We start from the raw sequence: 18,598 nt of genomic DNA on the forward strand, positions 1-18,598 counted from the left end.
TATGATATTCTCGTGTTTATACTCCCATCAAGACATTCCTCCTGTCCGCTCTTGACAAATTCAATAAATTTTAGAAGCTCATAAATCTCATTTAAAATTTTCACTGTATTGTAAAGAAAATTTAAATATTTACAAATCTTGATCTTTAAACACCGTGTCTTAAATTGACATAAAAAGTAACTGATGTTCAGTATTGTATCAACAGCCGTAATAGCACCCCAGCCTACGGGGTAACCCAAAAACATTCGCCTTTGTATAGGAGTTGAGCAAAAATAGACCGATAATTTGCAGTGTCGTCAGTTTCAAATTAAAATGGGTCGATAATATGCAGTGCTGTCCGCTTTAAATTAAAATGGGTCGATAATATGCAGTGCTGTCCGTTTCATATTAAAATGGGTCGATAGTATGCAGTGCTGTCCGTTTCATATTAAAATGGGTCGATAATATGCAGTGCTGTCCGTTTCATATTAAAATGGGTCGATAATATGCAGTGCTGTCCGTTTCAAATTAAAATGGGTCGATAATATGCAGTGCTGTCCGTTTCAAATTAAAATGGGTCGATAATATGCAGTGTTCTCCGTTTCAAATTAAAATGGGTCGATACTATACAATGTTGTCCCATTCAAATTAAAATGAGTCGATAATATCCAATGTTGTCCCTTTCAAATTAAAAAGGGTTATATATGAAATGTTGCCTGTTTTAAAGTTTTTACACCTGCACTGTATAGATTCAGCCACGCTTATCAGGAATAGAACGTAATAGTTATTTGATCATGTGTTACATTATGATGCATTATTTTCTCTCTTTTTCCATTAATACACAGATTTCTGTAATCAGTCGCCAGACGAGTGTAAACTGGAAAGTAACCTGAAGCACACGTGGTTTGAAGCCAGACAAAAATGTGAAGGTAATGGCGGATACCTCTCCATTGTGAACAAAACCACAAACTCCTATTTCAAGAATAAAAACCCATCCTCTAGTGACGTGTTCTTTTGGACGGGACTACATAGGAAAGAAGTAGAGATGTGGAGTCATGGTAAGTTTGGTAAACGTCTGAATTTATTATGTGTATGTGTCTTTGTATGTATGTATGTATGTATGTATGTATGTATGTATGTATGTATGTATGTATGTATGTATGTATGTATGTATGTATGTATGTATGCATGTATGTATATATGTATGTATGTATGTATGCATGGATGTATGTATGTCAAGATGTCTGGAGATGGAATTGGATGCAGTGGATGACCTGGACTACCTACGTGCATCATCGTGCTCTTTGCGCTTCAAAGCGCATTGCTGGGAATCGCCATTCTGCGCTTATTACAGCTTCTTGGAGCCACAGGTGAGAGCTGGGTGCATGTGGGGACCAAAGGTGGGCGAACTACCCCAAATCAACGCGCAAGTCACTTGGTCATCCTTCTTCCCAAAGTCATGTGGCGATGGACGAGCGACGAAGCGGCAGGTGTGGGTACACTGGTAGCCATAACCACAAATCTGTACACAGACGACTCAGGCCATACGGTCGTTCTTCACTGACACAGAACAGCAGTGGAGTTCGGCAGTCCCCTGAGCGACTGAGCAGCCCTTTTTAGGATTCGCACTGCTCCCCTCCATGGCATGATGAAGGGGCTAGAAAAGGTGCCCTAAAATTGCCTGCTCCATCCTTCCCTAGCCAACTAACCGCAGCTGGAGGGGACCCTACATCAACGGTGAAAACACTACAAATAAAAAGGAGAAAATTGTTCCTCTCACCCTCGACGCATAGAACGTGCACATATTTTTGGACAGATGTGATGCTGACAGACCTCAAAGGAGAACTGCCCTTATTGGCTTGGAGCTAGCAAGATATAACATCGATATTGCAGCCTTGACTGAAACCCGTATTGCAGGTGAGGGCGAATTTTGTGAAAGGGGCGCTGACTACACCTTTTTTAGTGTGAAGAAGAAGTGAGGAACGACGTAAGCTGTAGTAGGTTTTGCTGTGAAAACAGATTTTGTTAACAAGCTGACTAAACTTCCAAAGGGTGTGAATGATTGGCTTATGTCCATAAAACTCCCACTGTGGAATGGAAAAAAGCGTGTCACGATCATCAGTGCCTACGATCCAACCATGACCAATTCAGATGAAACAAAGGACAAATTTTATGAAAACTCCACTCTATCATAACCTCTGTTCCCAAATCTGACAAGCTTTTTATTCTTGGTGACCTCAGTGCAAGAGTCGGCTTTAACAACATCTCCAGGGAAGGGGTCATTGGAAAGAATGGTGTCGGCCGCTGAAACAGCAATGGTCTTCAATTGCTTAAGACTTGCGCAGAGCATTCATCACCAACACAGTCTTCCGCCTCCCTATTCGAAAAACAGGACGACATGGATGAATCTCGGATCTAAGCACTGTCATCTCATTGACTACGTGATAGTCAGGAACTGAGGGATAGGCAAGGTGGACGGATGACCATGTCCATGTATGGTGAAGAATGTTGGACTGACCACCGCCTTGTAATTTCCAAGCTAAACATAAAAAATCCAACCTAAAACACGCCTTACGATCAACACAAAGAAGACTGAAATAATGTATCCGCCAGCCCCAGGAAAACCGTATTCTAAGCCAAAAATCACAATCAACGGCTACAAACTGAGCGACGTGAACAGGTTCACCTATCTTGGCAGCACTCTGTCCCAGAATGTCATAATGGATGACGAAGTTAATGCCAGGATTGAAAAGGCCAGCGCAGCATTCGGCAGAATACACGCCAAGGTCTGGAACAGAAGAGGCATTAGTCTTCGGACAAAGTTGAAGGTATACAGAGCGATAGTACTCCCTGTTATTATACGCTTGAGAAACCTGGACAGTGTACCAGCACGATGAAACGAAGTTGAACTATTTGCACACTACCTGCCTCAGAAGACACCTAAACATCAAGTGGCAAGACATCATCCCGGATACCGAGGTCCTTACCCAAGCAAGCATTTCCAGCATCTACATAATCTTGATAAAATTACAGTTGCGATGGGCAGGCCATTTAGCTTCGAAGAAAACAAACTCTTTTATGGCGAGCTTGAACAAGGAAAACTTAACATAGGAGGCCAGAGAAAATGATACAAGGACACTTTGAAGACGTCATAGAAGAACTTTGGCATTAGCTATGACACGTGGGAGCGGACTGCACAGGACAGGGTCGTGTGGCACTCTTCCATCACTAAAGGTGCTGAAGGTTGCGAGGCCAACAGGAAATCCAGGGCAGAACAACGGAGGCAGGCCAGGAAATCCCGAGCCAGTAACCCCACGATCAGAGTTGCGACCATCCCATGTCCACTATGCCACAGAATATTCAATGCTTCGGTCCCGGAGCAAATGTTCTTTTTCTGCGTAAGTGTCGGATGTACTTTATCTTGTGGTTCCAAAACGCCACTCGTTAAAATATCAGGGTATTTTGTACCACACAATGAAGTACATCTGGTATTAATGTAGAAAACGAAAATATCAACTGTATAATCAGCCGAAACTCAACCCACTCTTATACGTTATATATAATTTTGAAGGTGCAATTGAAGATACTAATTTTCGTTAAAGTACCATGTATTCACATGCTTATATTAGGAAAAATGAAAATACAGTCTATTTTCAATTCATATAAATTATAAATTAAAATTAAAAAATTGACAGCTTAACAATTCGAAATGTTAGCATTTTTCTAAATACTCATTGATCTTCATCACTAATCTGTACTTAACTTAAAAGTCAAACGTACCAGCAGTAAATCTGCAAGTTTTTTGTGTAATGATTGTGAAACTATACCACACTACACCCCACGGTACTGCACTATACCACACCTGATCTCATTACACCCTGCTTCACTTTTCTTTAATTCATTTTTACTACTTCACTTCTAGATGCAGTCCAGCAGAACATTATGAAATCGGACCGCTGTGTGTTAACTTACAAGGACCAGCAAACAGGGAAGTGGGAATACAACATTGAATATTGTACCTCAGCCTACAGATACGTTTGCATTATGGGTAAATATTCCATTTATAGTCACACGAAGTTGGACCCATACGACTTTCATCACTAACACTTCATCTGCAATCATTTCACACGTTGCCCTTCATTTTCATCACAGTTCTGTATTTGCTCAATAACTTTGATATTGATAACACTGGACAACAAATTTTTACAAAAGTCATGTTACTGAAATAAAATTAGTCAATTCTTATCAATTTTTATGTGCTGAACACGAATATGACAGTCAAATTGCAAAATTGGCTCTAGTTTTTTTGTAATCTGCAAGAAATTAATGTTTACATAACGAAATGCATTCCAATAGTAAAAGGTCAACTGTAATAGCCTACCTATAAAAAATCAAGTCATTGACTACATCTTAGATTTCTTCGCCTGTCTCTTGTACAGCTGTTGGGGAGCATCTCTGAGGAGTGTCCAGCAGTAGTCAGCCAGCATTGTAGTGGACCATTTTCCCTGGTATCTTTGTTCCATTGTTGCGATATCTTGATGAAAACGTTCGCCGTGTTCATCACTAACAATACCACAGTTGCTAGGAAAGAAATCCAAATGGGAATGAAGGAAGTGAATCTTTAGAGACATATTGCAGCCAAGTTTCTTATACTTCATCAACATGTCTTCTACTAGTTCCTTATAGTTTTCTGCCCTAACATTTCCGAGGAAGTTTGTAGAAACTAGGCGAAAAGCATTCCATGCTTGTTTCGCGTCACCTTCCAGCAAGTTGTTGAACCGGTCATCTTTGAAAAGCTCTCGAATCTGAGGACCCACAAAAACTCCCTCTTTAATCTTTGCTTCGCTGAGTCGAGGGAATTTTTCATGCAGGTATCGGAATGCTGGCAAAGTCCGGTCAATGGCTTTCACGAAGTTCTTCCTCAAACCTAGTTTGATGTGAAGGGGTGGTAGCAAGATTTTCTGAGCCTCAACCAGAGCTGGGTGTTGGATATTCTTCTCTCCAATGGCTACATTCTGCCTGTGAGTCCATTCCTTCCTCATGTAGTGCATTTCCCTTGCTCGGCTATCCCACTCGCATAAGAAACACATGTATTTTGTATATCCTTGCTGCAGTCCCATTAAAAGGGCAACTACCTTCAAATCACCACAGAGGTGCCAGCTGTACTTGTTATACTCAATGGAATTCAGTAGCTGCGTTAAGTTATCGTATGTCTCTTTCATGTGGACAGCATACGCTACTGGAATAGATGGAAGAATGTTTCCATTGTGCAAAAGCACAGCCTTGAGACTCAGTTTCGAAGAGTCCACAAATAGTCTCCATTCTTGTGGGTCATGAGTGATTTTTAAAGCATTCATGAGGCCCTCAATATCGGAACAGAATATCAGATTACTTTCCTTTCTGAAGAAAGGCTCCAATTGCTGGTGGCGCTTTCGATATGCAGTAATTGTGACATCTTCTTCTAGAAGATTCCATTGTTGGAGTCTTGATCCTAGCAATTCTGCCTTGTTCTTTGATAAGTCCAAATCACGAATCAGGTCATTTAGTTCTTCCTGTGTTATTCTGTGTGGGGTTGATGATGCACCACAGTGAAAATCTGGATCACTGCATGCTGATGGACCAGGAGAAGAACAGGTCGACTCACCTTTGTCTTCGTCAGATGAATCAAGAGAATATTCTGCTGGAGGTTCTGGAATAGGAAGTCCCTCACCATGTGGAACTGGTCTCAATGCAGACGGAATGTTTGGGTAGACTATTCTCGACTTCTTTCGCTTCGTTATTCCGCCGGAAAGAGGAGGAACCAAGCAGAAGTAACAGTCATTTAGGTGGTTGCTTGGCTCTCTCCACACCATTGGGACTGCAAACGGCATTGATGACCTTTTGCAATTCAACCACTGTGAAAGCTGTGTTGTACATGTAGCACAGCATATATGCGGAGCCCAAGGCTTGTCTTGGTCACCAACCTTGCATCCGAAGTAAAGATGATATGCCTTCTTCAATTGAGAATTGATACTTTTCTTCTGGTTGGCAAATGTCACTTCCCCACAAATATAGCAAAAATTGTCCGCGGTATTAACACACTTTCGAGGCATTACTGTTCTTTATTGTACGTAAATGGATAAAATAATAAGTTTTATGTAACAGTAGCTTGAACTGTCTCGCACAACGTCTAAAATATTTTAAATGCTGAACCTATCTGATTGGGCTTTATATAGTACACTGCTTACGTCAGCTTCAGCAGCCGCCTGGCATTAGTATAATAGGCCTACACATGTATAGTACACTGCTGACGTCAACTTACTTCAGCAGCCGCATGGCATTAGTATTGCACTGCATCAGAAAATAATGCAATCAACTGTGGATGATGTGAGCATGATGGTATTATGCAATGTTACATCATTATTCCGGATGTTGCTGCAGTCCTACTGGAGAAATTTACACAGTGAAACATAGAAAATGAGGTATATGAATATCTTCAAAACGAGAGCCAATACAAATTTTTCACGGTTATATTCGTGTTCGGCACACCAAAATACTACAGATTAGGGCCTTTTCAAGTCAGTAATGATTTCACTGTTGACCAGTGCTGTCTCTTGTACAGCTGTTGGGGAGCATCTCTGAGGAGTGTCCAACAGTAGTCAGCCAGCATTGTAGTGGACCATTTTCCCTGGTATCTTTGTTCCATTGTTGCGATATCTTGATGAAAACGTTCGCCGTGTTCATCACTAACAATACCACAGTTGCTAGGAAAGAAATCCAAATGGGAATGAAGGAAGTGAATCTTTAGAGACATATTGCAGCCAAGTTTCTTATACTTCATCAACATGTATTCTACTAGTTCCTTATAGTTTTCTGCCCTAACATTTCCGAGGAAGTTTGTAGAAACTAGGCGAAAAGCATCCATGCTTGTTTCGCGTCACCTTCCAGCAAGTTGTTGAACCGGTCATCTTTGAAAAGCTCTCGAATCTGAGGACCCACAAAAACTCCCTCTTTATTCTTTGCTTCGCTGAGTCGAGGGAATTTTTCATGCAGGTATCGGAATGCTGGCAAAGTCCGGTCAATGGCTTTCACGAAGTTCTTCATCAAACCTAGTTTGATGTGAAGGGGTGGTAGCAAGATTTTCTGAGCCTCAACCAGAGCTGGGTGTTGGATATTCTTCTCTCCAATGGCTACATTCTGCCTGTGAGTCCATTCCTTCCTCATGTAGTGCATTTCCCTTGCTCGGCTATCCCACTCGCATAAGAAACACATGTATTTTGTATATCCTTGCTGCAGTCCCATTAAAAGGGCAACTACCTTCAAATCACCACAGAGGTGCCAGCTGTACTTGTTATACTCAATGGAATTCAGTAGCTGCGTTAAGTTATCGTATGTCTCTTTCATGTGGACAGCATACGCTACTGGAATAGATGGAAGAATGTTTCCATTGTGCAAAAGCACAGCCTTGAGACTCATTTTCGAAGAGTCCACAAATAGTCTCCATTCTTGTGGGTCATGAGTGATTTTTAAAGCATTCATGAGGCCCTCAATATCGGAACAGAATATCAGATTACTTTCCTTTCTGAAGAAAGGCTCCAATTGCTGGTGGCGCTTTCGATATGCAGTAATTGGGACATCTTCTTCTAGAAGATTCCATTGTTGGAGTCTTGATCCTAGCAATTCTGCCTTGTTCTTTGATAAGTCCAAATCACGAATCAGGTCATTTAGTTCTTCCTGTGTTATTCTGTGTGGGGTTGATGATGCACCACAGTGAAAATCTGGATCACTGCATGCTGATGGACCAGGAGAAGAACAGGTCGACTCACCTTTGTCTTCGTCAGATGAATCAAGAGAATATTCTGCTGGAGGTTCTGGAATAGGAAGTCCCTCACCATGTGGAACTGGTCTCAATGCAGACGGAATGTTTGGGTAGACTATTCTCGACTTCTTTCGCTTCGTTATTCCGCCGGAAAGAGGAGGAACCAAGCAGAAGTAACAGTCATTTAGGTGGTTGCTTGGCTCTCTCCACACCATTGGGACTGCAAACGGCATTGATGACCTTTTGCAATTCAACCACTGTGAAAGCTGTGTTGTACATGTAGCACAGCATATATGCGGAGCCCAAGGCTTGTCTTGGTCACCAACCTTGCATCCGAAGTAAAGATGATATGCCTTCTTCACTTGAGAATTGATACTTTTCTTCTGGTTGGCAAATGTCACTTCCCCACAAATATAGCAAAAATTGTCCGCGGTATTAACACACTTTCGAGGCATTACTGTTCTTTATTGTACGTAAATGGATAAAATAATAAGTTTTATGTAACAGTAGCTTGAACTGTCTCGCACAACGTCTAAAATATTTTAAATGCTGAACCTATCTGATTGGGCTTTATATAGTACACTGCTTACGTCAGCTTCAGCAGCCGCCTGGCATTAGTATAATAGGCCTACACATGTATAGTACACTGCTGACGTCAACTTACTTCAGCAGCCGCATGGCATTAGTATTGCATTGCATCAGAAAATGATGCAATCAACTGTGGATGATGTGAGCATGATGGTATTATGCAATGTTACATCATTATTCCGGATGTTGCTGCAGTCCTACTGGAGAAATTTACACAGTGAAACATAGAAAATGAGGTATATGAATATCTTCAAAACGAGAGCCAATACAAATTTTTCACGGTTATATTCGTGTTCGGCACACCAAAATACTACAGATTAGGGCCTTTTCAAGTCAGTAATGATTTCACTGTTGACCAGTGTAATAGATTTTGGATTAATAAGGCCTCTGTCATGGTTGATAGTTACTATATTCTGACACAGTGTTACAGACCGGTTGCCCCAGATTTAACTATTTTCTGACACAGTGTTACAGAGCGGTTGCCCCAGCTTTTTCCTTAACACTAAGTCCCATCATTCCATCATAATTTTATACTTCCGCCATATCTTTTTCATGACGTTTTGGCACATTTCTGGTTTGCGTTTTTGACATTTGATTTTTTAATGTAAAATATCCTAAGACTCAATGTTTGGCCATAAAGTCAATGATAAGTGTTCGATGATGATTGCTTATTGTGATGCAGGAGACTTAACATTTGATCGAGTTAAATATACAACAATATAAAGCTGAGCACGCGGAATGATCGAGTCAAATACGCGAAAAGATCGAGTTGAATGCGATAAACGGTTCAGTGAAATATGCTAAAAGAAGTTATTTACAGTTCGAAAATATATCCGATACGCGCATTTTAGCATGGAAAAGAGAATAGCTGATCGAACATCAATATCTTCAATGCTATCTTCAAATTCTGATGTAAGTCGTGTGATCGGATTTAGTTTCATCAGGACAATATAATTTTATTTTAAACAAATAAATGTTTGAAGAATGAAAATTGTTCTGTAAAGAGGATAAAAAAAAAACGTTTATTGCACCGCCAACACCAATAGTTTCTGGGGATGAACGGAGGAAAAAAGACTGGTTTAATTTATTCATATTTCTTTTTTTCCCGAGTAGACTTCAAAATGACCACCATGAATCCTCTTCCGCTTATAACGAGTACAGCCGTTCCACTTCCAACAGTAGACCAGGATGCAATTGCGGTCAACATCACGGGAGGAGCGGAAGGCGTCTTTGGGGGTAACGAATAATTTTGGTATCTGGACGTTTCCAATAAAGTCATGATAAACTTGACATCGATTTAAAGCAGTATTAAAGTTGTTTCAGAAAACTAAATGTGCACCAAGGATGATCATGGTTCGAATAGCATTGACTGTTGAAAATCGGAAAATCGGTATCAGACATATACGAATTGTGGGACCTACAATTTATTTTGCACGCGTGGGTTTACTGGAATTTTCTTTGTAGCTATAATATTTATGTCGTTTTCCTCAAGATATTTTTTCTTGAACCTATTTAATGTATACAGCCAGTTCTTGTTGTTTTCTAAAATCAAAGAAAATTATTTTTTTTCAAGCAGTTTGAGTGCTAGAAAATATTTTGTACCTCTCCTCCAGACAAATATTAAATGGTCGGTCACTTATAGTACATAAAGGCACATACTTAATTTCTGACCCTTATTTATTTATTTATTTATTTATTTATTTATTTATTTATTTATGTATTTATTTATTTATTTATTTACAGACTGCATTATTTATATCTTGCTTACATTTCTCAAACAAAAAAAAATTACCGTTAGAGAAATTTTCAAAATATATATTGGTTAAATTGATAAAATCCGAGTTAAATTGTACTAAGATTAGGTCCTGACGGCTCTATAAGATTTTAGTTGTATAACATTTTATAAATGTCTTAAAAAGGTTGAATATTCAATTGAGGCTAACTGGATATTCTTCCGCTGTATTACAGGTGGACACCATAGCTGGTTTACGATTGTGACAACTCTTTTTGCGGTCCTGTTATCCGGTATAATATGGGTCTGAATGGTAAGTATCACATTAGAATTTCAGAGAAAGATACAAACGAATAACAATTCCCACCAACACCACCTCCCCAAGCAAAAACAAATAAACAACAAAATAAATTTGTTATATGTTGCAGCCACGAAAACAAATCGTTCCTTGAAGTTTTTAAGTGTTAGTATGTGCTGTTATATCGGTAAATCGCTAGTGTAAGTTCAGCTCAAGACCGAGGGAAAGAAAACAAATTCGAAACACACAGCATGAGTTTGTGTTTACCGAAAGACAGCAAGACAACAGTCGTAATCAATTGAAGGATTTTAAACGTGCTAATGCCACAAAGAATAATTTCATCTAATAAAGCTAACGGCAACACATGCAGGAGACTAATTTCTCACTTGTTCAGTTTTCTTGTTTCACATTCGTATGATTTATTGGTATACATTTGTCTAAACTAAGCCGTTGATTGGAATGGCAAGTCAGATATTTCGTAACATTGCCCAAATACCCAATAATCAAAATTGTTCCTATTTCAAATTATTAAACACTTGTGCTTGAGAATATCCATAGAATTTCTTATATTAAGTACTAGGTAGAGGCCATTTCGACCAAAGTAATTCATGATGTCATCAAAGTCACTTGAATATGGTTCGGAATCCATGACACCTGAACCTAGTAACTAGCTATTTACTCTGTTTGAAAAATAAACAAAATTAGCAAATAATCACTAAAATCTACCAAATACACAACGAGGCAGGGAAATAAAAGTATCATAAACCCCTAGTTTGTTACATTAGTTTCCCCACTTGCAATATGAATAATATACACGTACTACCGAATATCACTTTCTCTTCGTCTGATGACAGTTCCACAACACTACATTAACCCGTGTATCGCGTTGCAAATCACGCTCCATTTATTTCAATCCGTCCACCCCATCGATATACCTTCATCTCTGTATACTTCTATAATGCTCACCGTTTCAATTCACTCTCTGCCTTTCATTCATCAAAGTTCGAGCGTTTCATCTGGTATTTTTAACGTCTAACCACTGATGTGTGTGTTTCATACTATTTACTTTGTAGGCCAACAAGAGTTTTTATATGTTCATGTTCTTATTCCATCAGTGTAAGATTCATCTAGCAGTAAAACTTGAACGTTCTATGTTCACTTTATTATTCCTTCGGTGTAACATTCATCTTGGAGTAAAACTAGAATTCTCTATCTTCATTCTCTTATTCTGCGTGGAGAGGGGGGATCATCTGCATGGGCAACAGCTGATTCTCCATATCACCCTGCCCAGGCTTGCGCCCTGGAGAGGTCACTCCAGCTTCGCTCCATAGCGTCGTCACAACACGGGAAGCAGCATTTTACCGGTTGTAAGTCACCGCTCGATTGGCGTAGAGCCAGACGCCAGGGGTTGCTTCTGACGGTGGGAGAGACAAACATGTTTCACTGGACAGCTACCGCCCGCCTCAAAATGGGCAGCCCCCAGCCAATAAGGTGCCGTCCCGCCACAGTTCGCCTGCCTTGCTGGGTGCGTAAGGCTTAAGGTACGCGAGTACCTGACAAGCGGACTGCAAGTACTGCACCAAGAAATAACAAAATAAAAATAAAAAAGAAGACTTCAATCCTCAAGCTAGGTACCTGGAATGTCCGGACCATGCTGACTGGGCTTTCAGATGATCTCCAGACAATCAGTGATGTTCGTAAGACTTCAGTCATCAACGACGAACTTGCAAGTCTCCACGTCGACATCGCCTCACTACAGGAGACACGACTACCAGATTCTGGGTCCCTCAGAGAAAAGAACTACACATTCTTCTGGCAAGGAAAGAGTGCAGATGAAGCCAGAGAGTTTGGTGTTGGATTCGCTCTCAGGAACACTCTGCTGGGGATGATAGAACCCTGCCAACAAGGAAATGGAAGACTTCTATCCCTCCGCCTCCACACCTCAAACGGGCCCGTCAACCTGATCAGCGTTTACGCTCCCACACTAAGATCCTCCACAGATACCAAGGATGAGTTTTATGATGAGTTAAACTCGCTCATCAACAAAATTCCCAAGGAGGAGAACTTGATTTTAATGGGCGACTTCAATGCTAGGGTGGGTGCCGATTATGACTCTTGGCCCTCCTGTCTTGGCAAGTTTGGCGTTGGGAAGATGAATGAGAATGGGCAGCGCCATCTAGACATGTGCTCGTACCACGAACTCAGCATCACCAATTCATTCTTTCAGACAAAGCCACATCACAAAGTGTTTTGGAGGCATCCCCGGTCTAAACACTGGCACCAGCTGGACTTGATCATTACAAGACGTTCAGCCATGAAGGGTGTGCTTCTTACCCGTACCTTCCACAGTGCTGACTGCGACACCGACCAGTCGCTGGTGTGTTGCAAAATGAAGCTTCAGCCAAAGAAGATCCACTGCTCTAGGCAAGAGGGTCAACCACGCATTGATGTGAGCAAGACATCATATCCAGACAAGGCTGAGGAATTCACCTATGCTCTTTCCAAGACGTTTGACTCCGAACCCCACAACGGCAGTGCCAAAGAAAGATGGGATCACATCAGAGAGACTGTATACAGCACAGCCACACGGATCTTTGGTAAGAAGCAATCAAGGAACAGTGACTGGTTTGAGGCTAACACTGCCACACTCATGCCAACCATAGAAGAGCGTCGCAGTGCTCACCTGCAATACAAGCGATCCCCCTGTCAGAAGACATTACAGGCAAACAGGTCTGCCAGAAGCAAAGTGCAGAGATTAGCACGGCAGTGTGTCAATGAATACTGGCTTCAGCTCTGTCAGAGTATCCAGTCAGCAGCAGATATTGGAAACATCAGAGGCATGTACGATGGCATAAAGAAAGCAATGGGTCCCACGAAGAAACTGACAGCACCACTGAAGTCTGCCACAGGCGATACCATCCACAACAAGGGCAAGCAGATGGAGCGTTGGGTGGAATGCTACTCCGAACTGTACTCCAAAGAGAAGCACGTGACCAATGATGCCCTCAACGCCATTGAAAACCTCCCTGGCATGACCGAACTGGATGCGAAACCTACTGTAGACGAACTAAAGAAGGCCTTAGAGAAACTGTCCCTAGGTAAAGCCCCAGGGAAGGATGGCATCACAGCAGAACTCATTAAGTGTGGATGTAGCGTGCTGCTCACACACCTGCACGACCTCCTCTGCCAGTGCTGGGACGAGGGTGCAGTGCCTCAGGATATGAGAGATGCTAACATCATAACCCTGTACAAGAACACGGGCGACAGAAGCGACTGCAACTACTACAGGGGCATATCACTTCTCAGCATCGTGGGTAAAGTTTTCGCACGCGTCATCCTGAACAGACTGCAGACGCTTGCTGACAGAGTTTACCCAGAGTCGCAGTGCGGGTTCCGCGCAGAGAGGTCCACAATCGACATGATCTTCTCTGTCAGGCAACTGCAGGAAAAATGCAGAGAACAGCACAGACCCCTCTTCCTGGCCTTTATAGACCTCACCAAGGCATTCGATCTGGTCAGCAGAGACGGACTCTTCACAATCCTTGCGAAAATTGGTTGCCCTCCAAAGCTGCTAAGCATGATTCAGTCCTTCCACGATGACATGAAAGGCACAGTGCAGTACGATGGCTCAACATCCGACCCCTTTGACATCCGCAGTGGAGTTAAACATGGCTGTGTCCTTGCCCCCACGCTCTTCGGCATCTTCTTCGCAGTCCTGCTAAAGCACGCCTTCGGGACGTCCACATAAGGGATTTACCTGCACATACGATCAGACGGCAGACTGTTCAGCCTGGCACGACTGAAGGAAAAGAGCAAAGTGCGTGAAGTAACCATCAGGGACATGCTCTTCGCAGACGATGCTGCTCTAGCCACCCACACAGAAGCTGAGCTTCAGCGCCTGATGGCCCGCTTTGCTAAAGCATGCGATGATGTTTGGGTTAACCATAAGCCTAAAGAAAACAAACGTGATGCTTCAGGACGCGGACCCCCCAAGCATCATCATCAACAACTACGAACTTGAGGTGGTGAGTCAGTTCATGTACCTCGGATCACCAACAACCTCTCGCTCGATGCTGAGCTCAACAAGCGGATCGGAAAGGCATCAATAATTCTCTCCAGGTTGTCGCAGAAAGTGTGGAACAACAGCATGCTGACCATGAACACTAAGATCACCGCGTACCGTGCATGCCTGCTAAGCACTCTCATGTACGCCAGTGAAACCTGGACTCTGTATGCCTCACAAGAGAAAAGACTGAGCGCCTTTCACATGCGATGCCTCTGACGCATACTCGGGATCACCTGGAGCGATCGAGTAACAAACAACGAGGTGCTTGAGCGTGCCAAGATTCCCAGCATGATCACACTCCTCCGCCAACGCCGCATCAGATGGCTGGGCCATGTACGTCGGATGGTTGACGGACGGATCCCCAAAGACATTCTTTATTCGGAACTCGCCTCTGGCAAAAGGTCGATCGGACGGCCACATCTCCGCTTCAAGGATGTCTGTAAGCATGACATGAAAGCCCTTGATATCGATGTCAACACCTGGGAAGAGCTCGCTCTAGACAGATCAAGCAGGCGACATGCTCTGATCACTGGTCTGAAAGCCAGAGAGGACAAGCAACGCTTGCTAGCTGATGAAAGACGATCGCAGAAGAAGAAGAAGCAGCTCCAACCAACATCTGACACAACCTTCAAGTGCAGCAAGTGCAGTAGGGACTGCCACTCCCGCATTGGACTACTTAGCCACAGCAGACGCTACACAACCACCAACCGTGACATCTCTCATGGGCGCATTTCCATCGTCTTTCGAGACTAACGGATGCCAACATTCTCTTATTCAAACGGTGTCACATTAACCTGGCAGTAAAACTAGAAATTTCTATGTTTATGCCATTATTATATCAGTGTTTCATATTTCCTTCATGCAGTTATGCTTAACTTACCGCTTCCGGCTTCCAGTTCCTTCACCTTGTCATTCATCTGCCTATCCTTTCGTCTTGTTTTCATTTCGAGCTTTCGTTGCTCCAAGGAACTTGCTTTACAACTCTTTACTCTTGTATCTCCTTTCTACTATTCGCGCTATCTCCGTTCCTTTTACGTTTTTCAGCCATCTCCCCGCAGTTTGTGCCTTAAATCTCGTACCTTCAGCTTCTTCAAGTACCTTTATCCTGTATTAATCCTTCCAGTCTCTTTGTTGTTGTTGTTGTTGTTGTCGTTGTTGGGTTGAACATAACTTTGCAGCACACGATAGGCTATGCATGGCGGCCAGTATTAATGGTGGAGGAAGAACCCGGAAAAACCCCGGGAAGAACCACCGACCCATGAGAAGCTACTGGCAAGCTTTCTCACATACCTACATTGGCCGAATCCTAGACTCGAACCCACGCAGACAGAGGTGAGATGGAGTGATCCGTAACGGAGAGCGCTTTAGACCACTCGGCCACTCGGAGTCCCTCCAGAACTTTGTACCATTTTGTCTTCCTTTTCCTTGTTCACCCCCATCTTAGTTTTAAAATCTGATCGTTCCAATCAAATCTAAATCCCATTATTATTATTATTATTATTATTATTATTATTATTATTGAGTATTATTATTATTTATTTGTTTATTATTATTATTATTATTATTATTATTATTATTATTATTATTATTATTATCATTATTAAATTTTGTTATTATTAAGTATTATTATTAATAATTCTTCTTCTTCTTAGTATTATTATTATTATTTTATTATTATTATTATTATTATTATTATTATTATTATTATTATTGCAGATATGATGAGATGTAAACTGGCGAATGGAGAAATGCCAGGACATTACCAAGCTGTATTTTCTGATATATGATTTATCAAGATAATATTGTTTACCATTTTGTGTACTCAGATTAAGTTTCATTATTTGTTAGGAGAAGAGTAATGTTATTTCGCCCAAAAAATGATCAGTACAACCGTCACTGGCGTCCCACTCTTTCTCGTCGTCAGTCTAAGAAAAAATCTCATAAATTCTTAAATTTGAGGTAATTATGTATTGTTTTAGCCAGTACATTTCGTGATAAGTTTGTACAACATTAATCAGCATTGACTTAGTTACGTGGTTATTAAAAAACAGATTTTTACTGCAACTAGTGCAGCTTTCTACAGTAGCTAGCTGGAGAAGACAAGACACGCGCTGTGTTGCGCGTGCGCAGTAAGAAACAAAGAAATAATGACGGACTATTATTTTACAACATACAATAATAAATGTCTCATTGAAAAATATTATGAGTGATAATTTATTTAAAGTTAGTTTTTATTCCAGGAATAAATGAACGTAGTTTATAGATCCACCTTTATGAAACAAATGGGCAGGCATTAATGCAAGATGCGAGATCATCTTTACATGAACTGTACATCTTAAAACGATTGCGATTGCTTAAGATAAAAGTTATAACGACGCAAGCTGACATACACTTTCGGAATTACAAGAAACCACGTAAATAAATTTATTGCAGCGCTGTAAACCTGAATCGCGAACATTGTTTTCGACAAAATTATTGTTATTTAACAATTGTGGGGCAGCTTCATTGAAAGAAACACCCAAATAATTTTGATGCCTAGGATGTGAAAATACACTAAAACTTTTCATCAAAGGTGAACTCCTTTTTTTATTAACGAAGACACCAGCAATGTATATGGTGCTCACTCAGAAAGCGTGATTAAATAATAAGATAATTTGAATATATTAGGTTCAGTAGGTTTTTACTTGCATAGAATGTAGTCAGAACGCTAGTAACTTCGGGTGCGTGCGTGTGCGTGTGTGTGTGTGTGTGTGTGTGTGTGCCTATAGTTACGTGAAACGTTATTTATCTGACATGTTCATTGTTCGAAGTAAAATTATCTGAGCTTATATGTAATAACGTCAACACATGTTTTTAGGCATTCAATTAAATAGAATTTAAATATCATTCTACTTTATATCGTTTTGATCAATCATTGTATTGCTTTCTTCTGAACATTTAAACCGATCGATCTTGCAGAGTACTGGAAAGTTGTAATACCGATTTTTTGGTGTTGACGATTAGTTGGGTCTCAAAGAGCACTTCAACCAATATTAATTCTTTATGTGTTCTTGTTATTTTGACCTACTACACGATGCCTTACACATTTTAATGTGTGTTATCAAATCAAAAATTCACGCCAGTTTTGCTTTTATGAAATGCAAATCGCTTCTGTAACAATGCATATCACATATTTTGTCCCATAAACCATTTGTACATTTATCTTCGTATGTGCCAGATTGTTTGATATTATATATGTATGTGCGTGCGTGTGTTTATGCGTGTGTGTGTTGCATAGCTATATGGATAGAAAATTAATGCTTAATATATTGTATCGGACAAAATGTATTGTATCTGTTTGTTCTCATATATTTGACTACGCATACCGTTGCACAATTTCAAATAAAAGTAAATTGAATCTGGGCGTTAGCACATTTTTTTCGAGGGGCTAGATTTATATTAAAAAAATGGACACCACATTTCGTTTCCATGTTTTTACTTATAAAGTGTAATATTTTAAGTGGAAAAAGGATGGAGTGGCTCGATTGGGTTCCTCTCCTTAGTCTCACTAAAATGATCATCTATAAAGTTTAATAAATAAAGGATTTTACTGCAGATGAAATATAAGGCACGACCCGACTAATTCCTGTCATTTGCGATCTTTGACGAGGAAAATATTGAAATTATTGGGCGAGTTTCATACATTTCTATTAGAGTGAGAACAAATATAAGTTTCTAGTTATCGCGTAACGATAAAATACTGATTTGATTTGAGAAAGAAAAAGAAAACGCAGAATAAAGTAGTGAATTGAAATTTATAAGCAACCGGATGCCTCGATCATTACGCATTTGTCATACATATATATATATACATATATATATTTTATATATATATATATATATATATATATATATATATATATATATATATATATATATATATATATATATATATTTTATTAATCAAAAGTACTCAGTTTATTGTCGATGATCCATTAATAGACATACATGTAAAAACAGAGATTTGTATGTCGTATTGATAATTTCATACTGACGTCATCACTGCCATTCAAACAATCAAACACCTCTATCTGACTCATTTGAGTAGGTGATTGTCTCTATTTTTATCCATTTAGATCTTTGTCTTTGATAGGGAAG

The 18,598-nt window shown here is 40.5% G+C and overlaps 1 protein-coding gene across 1 annotated transcript in view; it reads left to right on the forward strand.

Annotated features, from left to right (window-relative positions):
- Window positions 1-18,112, forward strand: part of LOC149791289 (uncharacterized) — a 31,281-nt gene extending 13,169 nt beyond the window's left edge. The window contains exons 5-9 of the mRNA XM_089969810.1: window positions 825-1,037; window positions 3,902-4,027; window positions 9,479-9,601; window positions 10,334-10,410; window positions 16,178-18,112. Of these exons, the coding sequence (XP_089825936.1) occupies window positions 825-1,037; window positions 3,902-4,027; window positions 9,479-9,601; window positions 10,334-10,407 (536 nt within the window). The 3' untranslated portion in view covers window positions 10,408-10,410; window positions 16,178-18,112. The remainder of the gene's footprint in view (window positions 1-824; window positions 1,038-3,901; window positions 4,028-9,478; window positions 9,602-10,333; window positions 10,411-16,177) is intronic.
- Window positions 18,113-18,598: the final 486 nt, after the last annotated feature.

This window comes from Sinohyriopsis cumingii, chromosome 9 (genome assembly GCF_028554795.1).
Source record: "Sinohyriopsis cumingii isolate HCF-2022 chromosome 9, ASM2855479v2, whole genome shotgun sequence".
NCBI lineage: Eukaryota > Metazoa > Mollusca > Bivalvia > Unionida > Unionidae > Sinohyriopsis > Sinohyriopsis cumingii.